Raw genomic sequence first — 15,731 nt, 5'->3', positions numbered from 1 at the left:
GTACGTGTAGGAATTGCGGTTAAGAATATTTCAATTAGGGGTGGTGGTTTTATTTTAATACTTTTATTTTATCATTAAAATGTATGAAAACTGCATTAAAAGTTGATTGAAACGATAAGAGCATTGATATTACCCTTTTTCAAAAAAAAAATTAACGAGACCATTTAATTAAAATTTCAGTAAGACCTTCAGTTAAGAGATAAATGTTTCAAGTAATTATCATAAGATAGTGTCAAAGGATAAAGTAAAATAAGATTATTATTTATAAATTTATATGCCCTGATAACAACAGTGAATAAATTCAATTTGGCACATGTTGGGGGAAACACGGTATAGGATGTTGGGAATATGAAAATAATACCCTTGTAATTAATTTAAACAATTTATTTCATTGAACCAAAAAGATCTACAAAAAAAATCGTATAATTTTTTAACGTTTTGCAATAATATTATATTTCATTCAAGTTCATTTTACTTTCATAAAACAAAAACTTTTAAAAACATAACAATTCACATTTAAAATGTGCCTTAAATATGCGTCACATTCTGTTTCTACGTCATTAAACTAATGTGTACAAAATTTGATACTTTCCTAAAAACAATATTTACAAACATTCGTCAAATTGGCCATAGACTCAATTCGCAAAATCGTGATCTGCCAGTGAGGTGCGTTTTACATTTATATCAGCTATACAATACATTTGTCGGGGTTGTGTGAAAACACGGATAATAATTTATTCTGTACACTACGCGGAACGACATTTTCTTTTTTTTTATGACAGAATAAAACACGATATTTATTTTTCAAAACACGACCATAACTCCTGTTGCTTCACACTCTCATAAAGCGCCAATGATTAATGTAGCTTTCGTGTCATTTAGTTCTAAAAAAACTGTCCATTACAAACCATGTTAAACATAAAGGTAACGTTTCAAAAAATTCTCCTATATACAATATAAATTAAATACATCACAGTTATGAATTCATTGAATATAATTAAAGTAGACTGTAAAAGCCATTTAGACAATCGTCTGGTAATTATTCATTGTAAAACCTTTTTTAAAAACCATTTTTTTTTTACAGAATTGTTGTGCCAAGAGCGCATGATCTCGAACCTTGAAATCAGGGGTGTTAAAATTGTCGTAAGTAAAATTTAAAAAAATGAATATTAAACCATTTTGGAGTTTTAATAATGCAAAAACACCGCAACGTTTTCAGTAATTATTTCAAGTGTGGGCGAAGAAAAATGATTCAGACTCAGGCGATTTTTTTTCTCAGGGTCCTATTTTAAGCGAATACCTGAGAAAATACGTTGTTTGTATCCGTAAAACTATAAATCTTTACTTAAAATTTAAGTCGTTAAAAAAACAATGTTTTATTTCATATTGTGTGAGGAATTCGTTAATAATAAATAATAATTTGTCTGATTTAGTGACCACCGCAATACGTTTCATGTTTTTCTTTACAGTTATTCGGTGATTATTCTAAAGCGACACAAATTATGAAACGTTTTGATATATTGGAAAATTTATAATTATTATATATACACATTTTTTAAAATCAGCTATGCTTTGCTATCATGGCCGTTATCTCTTCTATAGTTAAATAGGGTCGCGGGTTTATCAGTCGAATTAGTAAATAAAATCTATATTAGAGCAATCTAAATTGTCAACTATCTACACGTGTTCAGCTGAAGCAACGAAATGAGAGATTATCCATTTAAATTTTGGATTAATTAAGTCTTAATTTTCTGATACGTGATTACTATTGTATATATGTATGTGTAATGCGATTGCACCTGGTTTATTTAATGTTCGTTAAAATGTATTTATCATTTGATATCTATTTCGTGTTATTTTTTGTCTATTTTTGACGTTAATATTTCATATAATATAATATAAATTAACTCAGCAAATATTAAATATTTTAAATGGTCTTTATGGATGATTTGTGGGGTGACTTTTGTTTATTTATATATTATATTTTAAATTTACACATTTAAATAAAATTTAATGTTTACCTCCACATAAAAGTAGGGTTAAACATTTTTATTACACCTATATACATTCCCTGGGAAAATTATTAGACGCATCAGTTATTTTTTAGGTAATTTCAAATTTTGAATTGAAAACTTTTTTGTGCCAATTGGTGCAGTAATTTGAAGACCTCTATTACATACTTTTACTAAGATTTTGTTCATACAAATGATTATTTATTACAAAAAATGATTCAAAATTATCAAGGAATATGAAATGTAATATTTTATTTTTTTTTACTCAATATCTTTATGTAATAACGTTAATACAAAACATGTCCTCAGTTGTTATCAATAATACAACTTCCGGGAGCTTTAAATTTGTTTATACATAAGTTTGAGGATACTAATACCGTAAAGTCAATGAAATGTCATAAAAATTTACCTGGAAAAAAAGAAAAACTTCTCCTCCAAAGTCAAATCGTTCTCCAAAATCAAGGAGTGTTTATTAATTTGGCCAGGGACTGTAGTGTCAATGCTGAACACGGGACTAACTCATCGTTTCAACGTCACACGACCAAATGAAGAATAAGCCAAGTAACAAAAAAATATTTAACAAGGAAATCAGTTTACTTAACCCCGCTAGATCCGAGAAGTTAACCAACCACATTGTTTTAATATCAGAAAAATTCAGACTGATCTCTGTTTCACAAGTTAATAGTTTATAACAAGCTTACGACAAGCTATGAGCATTGTGACCACCAGGAGAATAGAAGCAAGAGACTGGTAGAGATGAAGAGTGTTGCGGGGTGCTGTGTGTGTGCAGGGGGCGCCAGGGCTGCGGCCGCAGGGGCGGGCCCCCCGACAGCGGCTTTGGAGCGCCATTTTACCTGGTACACGGGCGCCGTGCGAGTCATTGCAAGAACCCTGAAATAAACAAGAAATGTTAATAAAAAAAATTGACGTAAATGTGAACTATGTTCATACTTACGAACATAGTATAAACATATGTGTGAACATATTTTCATACATATGTATGAACATATGTTTAAACATATGTTTAAACATATGTTCATACATATGTATATAAATATTACATATTTGTAGTGAATCTATAATCAAAGAGGATTTCGGACATTTGAGAGATGGACAATTGGCCGTGACCTAATAAAATGACCTTATCTGAACATACTATCGCAAAACTATGCGCCACATATAGGAACACATGGAATGTTAGCCACATATAGGAACATACCGTTTCTCTTTAATTTTAAGAGTATTTTTACAATATAACATATATCGAGCATTTAAACATTTTTTATCTGTATTCTAAAACAATAAATTAACCGGTATAAAGTAAATTTTTCGTTTCTATTCTACTAAGAAAAAAAACTGAGTGTGACCGGCTCTCTGTGTTACCGGACGTTAGCTGAAATCTGTTATTGCTAGTAAGACCTTTAAATTGACTGACTTTTCATGCATGCCACATTGGGGTATATGGTATACTACATTAAGTATGAACTATACAAGGGAGTATTTCAAACATATTTCTTACATTCTCGGGCTCAGATGCTAAGGCGACACACGCACGATTACATAAATATTTTATAACATTATGTTGTACCTACGTACGTACGAGTAGCTACTGAATAAACGGTGCTATGGAGGCTGCATAGCAAAATACAGAAAGGCGCTATTATGTAAAGAACATAAGCGTGTGTTATAATAATTATACCGTCGCGTTATATTTACCTAGATAATGTGATAATAAAGATTATTAAATAACGTGCACATATTGAAGTAACAAGGATAGTTTGAACAATAAAATGTTTTTAACATTTTTGACATCTCAACATAGATAAAGAAGAAAATGGGTATTTAGAGGGCTGTCATAGGATAGTCAAGTGATCATTATACATATGTGCAACATTCCTCAATCTATCTACATATGATTGACCACCCTTCTACTATTTTTTGAAACTCCTACATATATTATTAATCTCATGACACTGTGTTTCACTAGAGCCATCTATGGTTGGATTGGAAACGCTTTTATTTTAGAAGAGATCCCTTTAATTGGATGTATACAAGATCCTAACAGAATTATTTTATATACTGGGAAACGCCTGACACCAAGATTTAATTTTTTTAAAAATACTTTTACAATTTGACCAGATCATTTAATTCATAATATTTTTTGTGTGTCCAAATAATTGCTATTATAATTACCATAAGATTATTGACATATGAATGAAATCCAAAACATTGAGAAGTGTGATTGTCGATCATGGTTAGAATGGATAGATGTTGCACATGTGTAACATGATTATTTAACCAGCATATGACAGGTCATAAGCGCTGTAAATACCCAGACATCCGTTTTATTTTCATCTATGTTGAGATTTAAAAAATGTAAAAATAACTCCTAAGTGGAGAAACCCAGATTTGTGAACGAGTATTTGGACACACTCAAATTATGAATGTGTTTCATGATCTTTAGTATTCAATAAAAAGCGAAATGAAAATTAAGATGAATTTCTAGATTAAAAAAGACCTTATTTAAACTGGGAAGTAAATTGTCAACGGGAAAATTTCCAGATATTTTGAACATAAATTAAACCCAAGTGGCAATGAATTAATTTAAAGGAAGTCTAGTATTAACGTCACTTAAATATTCGTCTAGCAATAAAACATAATTAAATCCAAACTTAATTAAAAAGACGGGCAGTAGACCTTGTTATTTATTGTCGACCTATTAATGCGATATGTTTTCAGTATCTTAATTTAAAATTTTACTAGATTACTACCAGTCAAAGAAAATAACAAATAAATGTTAGAGTGAAAATAAGCGTATATTTATTTTGTCCTGGGACTCAATTTAATGTTTTATTTTATTTATTGTGATAGATGAAATACGGAGGCGGGTGGAAGCGTTTGTGATGTGGTGCTACAGGCGTATTCATTGGTCGGAACATAGAGGGAATAACGAAGTATTAAGCAGGGCTGAAAAACAGCGGGCCAAATAGATAGGCCTTAATATAAGACAACATTTTGAGTGTGTCCAAATACTTGTTCAAAAAATCTGGATTATCTCCAATTACAGGAGTTAATTAACTCCTGTAATTGGAGATAATCCAGATTTTGTGAATAAGTATTTGGACACACTCAAAATGTTGTAAATAAATTATCTGGTCAAATTATAAGCTTAAATAATGAAAATGAAAATGATATTTTCCGGCGTTTCTCATGTGCGTGATTATAATCTAGGATTCAGACCTCACATAATAATAAAAGAGTTTCTGCTCAATAAAAGCTTCTTTTCATCTCACCAATAGCTGTCTCTAGTGATTCAAGAATAATGTTTCAAAATTGGTTCATATACTATATATAGAACTTCCAAGAATTTGAGTAGTATGGTTGTCAATAATGGGTAGAATTGGTGAATGTTACACGTGTGTAAAGTGATCACTTAAACCAGCCTATGACGGTCGTTAGCCCCGTACATGCCCAGACTTCCAAATTCTTCTTCATCTTCATCTTTGATGAGATGTCAACAAAAAACTTAATGTAAGAGACTAAGTCCTGCTTCTTACGATTGCGGAAGGCATGTGCGCAGGCACAAACTATAGAAGATGACCTTGTTTAACCTACATGGACCAAATTTTCTCCGACATGCGCTGTATCGGGTACGCCGAGTTGAAGAGACGAGCGGGGGATAGAGAGTGGAGACTGACCATTAAAGAAGCAAATCAATCATCACACAGATTACATCCCACGTAGAATAACAATTTTTTACGGATAATGGAGCATTTTGAGAATAACCTCTTCTGCATCCTCATTTAGTGTGGATGTGTAAATTTTTGGAGAAGAAAGATTTGAATTGTAAACAGAATGTACGAAAGAAGGTACATTTGTAATTGACAAAAATTGATTAGGCAATAGGGCACAAAGATCAGATTTCATATAATTTTTTGGCATCTCATCAAAGATGAAGAAGAATATGGAAGTCTGGGCATTTACGAGCCCCGTAAATGCCCAGACTTCCACATTATTCTTCATCTTTGATGAGATGTCAAAAAATAATATGAAAAATAACTCCTATAATTGGAGATAATACAGATTTGTGAACAAGTATTTGGACACACTCTGAATATTGTTAGATTTCATGGTGGCTTATTTAGAAAATATGACAACACGAATAAGAACAATGTGACTAATCTTGATTGATATAAGATATTGAACTCATTGTATTGCATTGTATCTATCCTTATCCATTCATTATTTACCACACAAATTTACTACCATTTTTTAAATATAAAAAACTAAATAAACTATAAATCCTTGGACGTAATAGGCAATGAGAGTTTTCTTAAGCAATTTATAAGTTATTTTAAAGAGCCAACAGATAAGACAATGATAAAGTAAGTTTGGTGAATTTCGGTAGAAGGTTTCATATAAAAAGGTGTGAACTCACTTAACGACGACTGTATTCAGTCTCCAAGGCAGCGTGTACTGTTTGTAGATGTCCCTCGGGCAGAACGTGTAGAGGACGACTCCAGCATGATGCTGCTCTTCGGCAGCTGCGGAATACTCGTGAATCGAGATATTCCAAGCTCCACATGGTCGGGACTAAGCAAACAAACAAACAAATTACATTCGTAAAATCATCTCAAATCCTTAGAGTAAAACTTCGATATAACCATTCTGTATTTAACCTCTCCGGGAGTATGGACTTAAATGAACGTCACCGCGGTGCAAATTTTCTTCAAACGAGTATCGACGTCGATGAACGTCGAAGTCCGTCTGTCAGTTGTTTATGATGTAACTTGTATAGCAATGACATTTGTGGATATTTGTATGTAATTTTGTCATAATTTAAAAATATTTCGAAGAGGTGTTTTATTTACTTATTTATTATTTTTACAAAATTTTCATCTTTATAATATATAGATTTCTTGACATATATATATTTTTTCATGTAAAAAGAACAGACTCCCCAGAGAAAGTCGGATATCTTTTATTGTACATATAACGGTAAAAAATACGGTCAAATTAATGACTTTTCGTCAGTTAACGAAGTTCAATTTTATTATACGGATTTTCGTAAATTTAAAGAGTTAATTATAAAAAAATAACAACTTCAAAAATGCAAACATAACTTAATTAATTTTTCAAAGCAGGAAAACTAAAAGCAAACGCGTCGATATCAAACAGCAACATCACTTCACGATAAGTGCGAGTCTCCGAAAACATTTTTTTGTATTGTTTATTTACAGTGCTCATATAACAGTAGTCAGAATAATCAGCGGGTATGTACGAGAAGATACATGAATTCGGAAGAGACGAAGAATGTTTTCAAAGTCAGATTATTCTAGAAGTATTCGTTCTATTCTCTCTGCCTTCCCCTGCGGAAAGCGGCGTGATGGTTAGTTGGAAACTAAATAGTCTTTTAAGTACCTACTTATTATTAGTACAAATTAGCGGCGTCAAACTTACGCAAATTAATGCGAGTTCGGGTATGCAGCCCCAAGTGCAGTAGTCTTTGCTGCTATTATCCTTTTCCTACCTGCTACTCTTTATTCGATGCCATGTGTTACTTTTAGGTAAATATCGTAAATTAATGTCAAGTAGCGTTAAAACGATGAACAAAACTGTTTCTTCGCCGAATAAATTTGATTATCCTCAGCCACAAGTATTGCGAAACATTCAAACGTAGTAGCCGCCCGAAGACAAAGTATTAATCAAACAAAAGTGGCGAAATAAAATATTTCAGGTTTCAGCCGCTTTGAGCGCGGAGGATTCATGGAGCGCGGAAGGTATTTAAATTACTTCTGAGAATCCATTATCATATTGCTGTGGAAATCCTAAAAATGTTTTCGGTGGAAAATCATTGAATGGGAATCTTTAGAGCGGAACATGTACGGCTTATGTATATTTCATGGACGCCTCTGGAGCTCAATACGGGGATATATCCAGGAGATGTAGGACTCCCGCACGTATACGGGAAGAGTCGTGTGCGGATATACGGGTGCTGTAGCTGTAACGAACTTGTACACACCGCCATTTGATTAAACTGTGTCTTTATACGAACCATTAGTTATTTCATATACACTTTGCCTTTGTATCCACACTCGTAGTTGTGTCAAACACTTTACGCAATAAAATATATTAAATTACATTTACATTTTTGAGTGTATGCAAATATTAATTATAGTTGTTCACAAAATCTGAATTATCTCCAATTACAGGAGTTATTTTATTTTTATTTTTTGACATCTCATCAAAGATGAAGAAGAATATGGAAGTCTGGGCGTTTACGGGGCTGACGATGGCCATATGCTGGTTTAAGTGATCACTTTTCACACGTGTAACATTCATCAATTCTACATGATTGACACCCATGCTACTTAAATTCTTGAAACTTCTAGATATATTGATCAAACTCGAAGCACGGTGTTCACTGGAGACTTCTATGGTGGGATGAAGGAGAGACTCAATTATTTGTATGTGAGTAATGAGCCTATGACGGTCGTAAGCCCTGTAAATGCCAAGACTTCCACATTCTTCTTCATCTATGTAATGTAAAAAATAAGTCCTACAACATTTTGAGTGTGTCCAAATACTTGTTCACAAAATCTGGATTATCTTCAATTACAGGAGTTAATTTTTATATTATTTTTTGACATCTCATCAAAGATGAAGAAGAATATGGAAGTCTGGGCATTTACAAGAACAAGGTTTCTAAATTGGTTCATATATATAGAACTTCCAAGAATTTGAGTAGTGTGGTTGTCGATAATGGGTAGAATTGGTGAATGTTACACGTGTGTAAAGTGATCACTTAAACCAGCCTATGACGGTCGTCAGCCCCGTAAATGCCCAGACTTCCATATTCTTCTTCATCTTTGATGAGATGTCAAAAAATAAGTCCTAATTGGAGATAATCCTGATTTGTGTACAAGTATCTGGACACACTCAAAATGTTGTAAATTACATTTATATATACCGGGACCTTCAACATGAGAGCTAAATACGCTAACTGTAAGACTAGATGGATACAATTTCACCAATTTACATTTCATCAATAATCTAATGCTATGCTATGGTAGTGACGAGTAGTATTGTTTGCATGCTGCTGTAGTAAATGGCCCGACGAAGAGACGGGTACGTCTCGAAACCGATTAAGAAAATTTATAAAATATAATTTATATTTGAAGCACTAACTTTGTGATTTTCCATTTTATAATTAAAATGAAACTTTGTTTTAAAATCACTTTAAATTTATAGTGATTTTAAAACAAAGTTACATTTTAATTATAAAATGTATAAAACTTTAAAAACATTTTGTGAACTGCGTCACCGTTCAGCCGGAGGCACGATATAACGTTGACACATTGACAACCCCAGTGAATAAGGCAGTAACTCAATTCGCAAAAGATAAAAAATGATAATACTTGGTATGTAGGTATCATTGGATGAGAAAAAATGTCCCCCTAAAGGAGATTTCCCTATGGAGTTTGTTGGTGAGTAGCTTTGCTCAACGATAATATTCGATTTTGCGTATTGTCATTCGATTACAGTTTTGACCTTAAATTCCGATTTTTCTCGTATTATTCAGTATTGATTTTCGTTAAGTGTAAGTGTGTCCAATTTTTGAAAAGTATTTTTTTAATTAGAAACAGAACGTGCAAAAGAAGGCAAACAGTTGACAACAATTGAAGAGGCAATAGGACATAAAGATCTATAAGATGCAGTGGTATCTTATTTAGAAAATATGAAAAAACGAATAAGACAAAAAAATGAGCTATGAGTCTTGATTGATTTAAGATATTGAATCCACCGGGTCCATTGTATTGTTTTTTGGGATCAAACTTATTAATTAATTATTAACTTTACACATCTACTGTCATTTTAAAGACAAATAAACTAAATATGCTTTAAATCCTTGTACATAATAAAATAAAATAATATAGTAAAACCCTTATCCGCACCCCAATGGTGCATAGGACACTGCGTCATATAAACGTTAAATCTTGATCGTTTACACATGAAGGAAAGGTGATCAGCCCTTCGCTTCAGGTACCAGTCCAGGGTAATGTTGAATAAATATTTCAGTGAAAAAATCACTTATATTTATTTGACCCCCCTTGGGAATCGAGCCCGGGACCTCCAGAACGGTAGCCGAGCGTGCTGACCATTACACTACCGAGGCGGACATAATAGGCAAGGAGAATTTACTAAGGCAACTAATATTTTATTAAATGCTGAGTTTCTTGGCCTTTAAAATGGTGCTCCATTTGCCTTCATTCCTCCTACTCACTGTCAAGCTGAAAATAGTGTTTAATTATGATCACTTTATTTCCTTTATTTCGTAAGTCCATCTTGTAAATGACCGTCCTCTTTTTCGTTTTTTGTCCTTGTTATAGTACATTTCTTGAGGCTTTCCTTATACATCCTGGCAAAATGCCCAAATAAATAATGAAGGCTTTTCATTGCTGATGATCGCAAAATATCATATTTTATAATAAATGTTCTGAATTTATGTTTTGTACTGACATTTTTTGGTGGAACTGCACTTTATACAATAAAATAAATACATACATATTTTCATTTATTTTGACTTAATTAGCCGAGTAACCGAGTTTTGTCATTACCGATATCGTCATACTAGTGGGAAGCAAGACAAAGTTCTATGACATATATACACTACAAACAGGGATTGAAGACCATGCTTGTTATAGTTTTTTTCGTAAAAAAATTAATTGAATAATTTTAAGTTTTGTATAAATAAAGTATGATAAGAGTTTAAAGCAAAATTTATGTGTTATCAAAATTTTATATAAAATCTTGCTTAAAACACTACCTTATATAATACACTACCTTTCTTCATTCAATTAAAATTAATTACGTGAGAAAAATAAAACAAAAAAGTCATGGTTCTCGACCCCTGTCTTATTGTGTAAATATCTTTTTTTTTTAAATTTTATAAAGATAAATATTTGTGATTTTATTATTTACAGAAACATTTCAATTTCACACTATTTATGTGAGTCTAAGCGGCTCATTATTAAAATTCAAGGTATCAAATTGTGGTAGAGTGGGTTCGAACCTAGAAACACTGACTCAAGAGTCCGCGATACTAACCACGGGACAACAACCCGATGATTTTTTGATTATGCGATTTTGTCTAGACTCCCACCAGTCTATCTATATCGGTAAAGACCAAACACGGTCGCTGGTCAAATAAAATGAAATTGGAAAATCTTCAGAAGCTGTGTTCAGAGGCGTATGCATAGTACATAGAAGTGATTATAAGTCAATTGCACGTTTTAAATTTTATGACGTAAACGGGATAAATAGGCCACGACAAGAATATGGCGTGTGTATACACACATCAATATGCACGAAGGTTGAGGCGCGCTTGGATTACTTTGGCGCGGCAGTCCCAAGGCGCCTGTACTGCACTTAAATGACTTGCTTAGTTGTTTCACTTTTAGGTCAACAGGCTCCATCCAGTCCGGTCGTAAGGGGTGGGTTAAGGGGAGCACCGGAGAAGGGGGGAATTTAATCAACTGTTTCGAGAGGGATGAATCTGAGACCATATTTTAATATATTTTTGATAAAATACAGGCGTACCAATCCGATGAAACGTTCTCAATAAAAATTGAAAAATATTTTATGATTTTTCCCAACTAGTTACATTTCTATACATATCTAAACAAAGATTAAAAAATAAATATTAAAAAAATACAAATTTCTCCATATCTACTTAAAAAAAAAACTTTTTATCGAATATTTACATATATCTAGCACATTGGTCTATATATTTTAAAATAACATCGTCATCATAAATATTTATATTAATGTTTTACTTTTATTTCACGTGATTTCATTTTTAGTCCTTTCACATAAACATTGCGTTAAACATATCGCTCACTCCTTTCAAGAACGTCATAAATCATAAATCGTCAAATTTCAGTTGTGCGTGTTTTCGGAATGCCAAGAAAATGTACTATATCCCAGCAAAAGAGGCATATTTTTAACTTAATATTTACCCGCTACATGGCAGAAAGTGTTGTTTTTGCATTTTAAAGAAAAGGTATTGTTTAATTATTTTTTTAAATATACTAAATATTTTTCAAATGGAGAAAAAACCTTCAGGTTTTACTTAAAAAGATCTGTTGCACAGTAAAAAGTTCAGTAAGTGGCTTGATATATTTTTTTAATACATTGTATTATATTTTTAAAATTTAGAAACGTTCTCCTGAAAAATCAAGTTTTTTGATTTATGACGTTCTTGAAAGGAGTGAGCGATATGTTAAAATAAACAATGATACAATAACCAATTGAACGTGATAGTTAAAATTTAAAGTTGAGAGGCACAATTTATATCCGCGATGTGCAATTGAATCAAAGTATTATAAGTACAAGTAGTGTGATTGTCAATAATGGGTAGAATGAATAAATTAACCAGTCTATGACATTATCATAAGTCCGGTTAAAACCTAGATTTTCACATTCTTCTTCATCTATGTTAATATGTCAAATAAACTTTTCATAGTTTGAATAATTATCTAATTCTTTTTATAATAAAAATGTAACTTTGTTTTGAAATCACTATAAACATACTTATATGATTTTAAAACAAAATTATAAAATGGAAAATCACAAAGTTAGTGCTTCAAGTATAAATTATAGTCATTGTTACTTATATTAAATATTTTTCAAGCTTCAGATAATTAATTCAAACATCAATTATTCCCTGAAAATACTGTATTGTCATATTTAAAAAAAAATGCTTTCGTTTATCTTAATGTTTACACACATTTAGAATTCCTTTCGAGAAAATAATATCGAAGAAGTTTCACATTCAACCTGCGACAATATTCATGAGATTTTATCTGGAAGCGCATTCAAAGCTTTCATATGTCTTCGCAAACAGCGCGAGGTGACGAACATATCCTGGGGAACATCTTCAATATGGGAGACCCGTCACTCGGGGAGTGCTTACTTCAAATTATTTCAGAAGCGTTCGCATTGCGATGAAAACAGTAATGAAAGTAGATATAACTAATGATTGATGATTTTTCAAGAGATATGCGCAAATAAAATTAATATACTCTTACGTAATTTATAATTACATGGTCTTCAGTTGAATTTTACGGGTTTCAATATCGTTTCGTATCTTTTCATCGCCAGAGTATTGATCGATATAAATCGCTGACAATTTTATAAATATCAACGATCTTTTAATCTCATCGAAAGAAATATTTAAATTTAAAAAAGTGCATTACAGGGTTAACACTTCCAGACCTAATTCAAATAACAAAGTTACATATTCTGCAGTGCAATAAAATGCAAAATTGTATATAAATATAGTTAAGCATAACATGTATATTTTTACTGATTTGACTACATAAATAAACACAGAAAATCATCTTTTCTTTTAAATATAAAATATAAATATTTATTTTTACTTTTTTTTAAATTATATTGTATAATTATAAAAATAAATCTCTCTTTAATTACCATGGATCATGTTTCCATTTAAAGTTTAAAAGAAGATTGAAAACTATTTCAAAAAATCTATACGAACAAGTAAATCTATAAGAACATGTTGGTGCTGAATGTTTTCAACATTATTATTTCTGTGTTACGTCATCTTGAGATTAAATTATGACTTCAAAAGCAAAACGTCGTAAATGTCAGTTTGGTTAGGATAGGTTAGGTTAGGTCAGATATGTTTCAGTTAATCTACTGAAAGTAAATACTCGACAACGCATGATCTTAAAAAAATTATTCCATATAACAATTAGTCAAAGTTATTTTTAAGACGTTAATTTATATTTTTGCCTGAGTAGAGGTACTTGCGTTTCCTACTCACGAAATTTCCCTTTGTAAGCATATGAACATTTTCTTATAATAGTTACTTCAAAGCAGGTAGTATAATTTTGTAACAGCCGTACGTAAGTGAAGGTACCCGCTATCTACAATACGTATACGTACTCGCACCTACATATGTTTTGATTGAATTTCGTTTAGATTGCTTGTACAAAGTGTGTAAAACTCGGGGGTGTGAATTTCAGCAGGATTTTCTTCGCGATGGAGCGTTATCCTATTCTACATGTACCCTTAAGCCGCGTCACATAACCTTACATTATCTGGTAAGAAGAAAAGGTTTCTTAAACCATTTTCTCTTAGTGCCATTTTATACAGTTTATTCTCTTGTATATCATACGTAAAAAAGGTGCAACTTGCTGGAAATTAAATAGTTTAAATTATGTTAGGTTAGGTGAACGTATTTTTTTACTTATATAATTAATGGTTCCATCTACATAAAGTCCAAAATGACTTCATAGTTAAAATGGCTCAATTTTTTTAATGTGACCAAGTTTCCTAAAAAGAATTAATCTGAAATTTCCCTTACTGTTGTTATTTTTTGTTTTTAATGAAGTCTTCGTAGAAATATACAAAAAATCACTTCACAATCATTCATTTTTTGATTTTTTACTACTAAATAACTGATAAAAAAAACTTTTTAGAAAAATGACTCCGTTTTTATTTTACATAAATGTGCTTATAAATTGTAATTATTTATATCAAATCATAAAAGAAGTCGAATTTAATACAAGCAAACGTTTATTTTTAGACAGCTTATTAATTGACAGTTTTGTTTTTTCTCCATATATAACGGTTTTATATTCTTTTAAATGTTTACAATGATATTATTAATAAAATTACAAACTAGGGAAACGAAAAAGATGGGAGATGAGTCTAATAATAATTCAATCTGTAATGTGTTTGATTAGGAATATGTTATAGGTGTATTTTGACCGCTTCGGTCAAGTTTATAATACAACGATGAAAAAATATGAAATAATGAATAGGCAAGAAGGTTTTTATTTCATATTTTATGATTGAATGAGAATCGTTTTCATTAGATAAATAATATAAGCGAAGGGGGTTCATTATAAATGTTAAATTTTTTAGATGTAAGCAAACCATATCTACTTGTTTATTTCTAAAACAAACATTCATGAATAAAAAAACTAATATCACATAGTTTTGTTTCCTTGTTGGAACTATTAGATTCGCTTTGATTAAACCAAGGATCTGGACTCAACAACTTCTCTGAGTGGAGCTTCCAAATGTTAACTAAACTCACAGTTTGGGAACTTCTGTAGAGTGATAATAGCAAAGCTTGTGTAGGAAATGTTTGAGGGTGGTGCCGAAATATTAAGTGCATTTACAGGGAACTTAAGAGGTTTCTCGAAACTGAAACCATATTTATTACGGACTATATTATTGTAGTGGAAACATGAGGTAAGACGTGGGTTGATAATAATATGTGGAGAGTTTCATACTGTTATGTGTATGGCCTGATTAATATAAATTATTTAGCACCGTTAGCTTTTCTTAGTATAGTACAGTACAACATTAAAAGAATAACTTTTTGTGTTATATATTTCCTTCCTCTTCCGTAGCGTGTATAACGTGTTAAGCTCATACGTGAGTCGTTCCGGGTTCGACTCCCAACAAAATCACTATTATTTAAAACAATTTTTTTACCGCAATATTCCGTACATGTATTTTTTCGATATCTTAGATGTCAGAGTCACCGCATTATTTTCATTAACAGATGCATGGTTTATTTATTGTTTTAATCTTTTTATGAATTTATAATTTCACAGCAGGTAAAAGTAAACAATACCCTACGTTGTATACATATGTATATATTATATTTATACATTTGTT

General features: G+C 31.5%; 1 protein-coding gene across 1 annotated transcript in view; it reads right to left on the bottom strand.

Moving 5' to 3' along the window:
* Window positions 1-441: 441 nt before the first annotated feature.
* LOC148313958 (uncharacterized) overlaps window positions 442-15,731 on the bottom strand; it is a 148,204-nt gene continuing 132,914 nt past the window's right edge. Inside the window, exons 15-16 of the mRNA XM_088270865.1 lie at window positions 6,451-6,605; window positions 442-2,903 (exon numbers count right to left, since the gene is read on the bottom strand). Coding sequence (XP_088126991.1) covers window positions 2,720-2,903; window positions 6,451-6,605 — 339 coding nt within the window. The 3' untranslated portion in view covers window positions 442-2,719. The remainder of the gene's footprint in view (window positions 2,904-6,450; window positions 6,606-15,731) is intronic.

Source organism: Brachycentrus maculatus, unplaced genomic scaffold (assembly GCF_059751285.1).
Source record: "Brachycentrus maculatus isolate JH-2025_06_01 unplaced genomic scaffold, ASM5975128v1 h1tg000004l, whole genome shotgun sequence".
NCBI classification, from domain to species: Eukaryota; Metazoa; Arthropoda; class Insecta; order Trichoptera; family Brachycentridae; genus Brachycentrus; species Brachycentrus maculatus.
The sequence above is the reverse complement of the archived record's forward strand: the minus strand, read 5'-3'. Positions and strand labels throughout refer to the sequence as shown.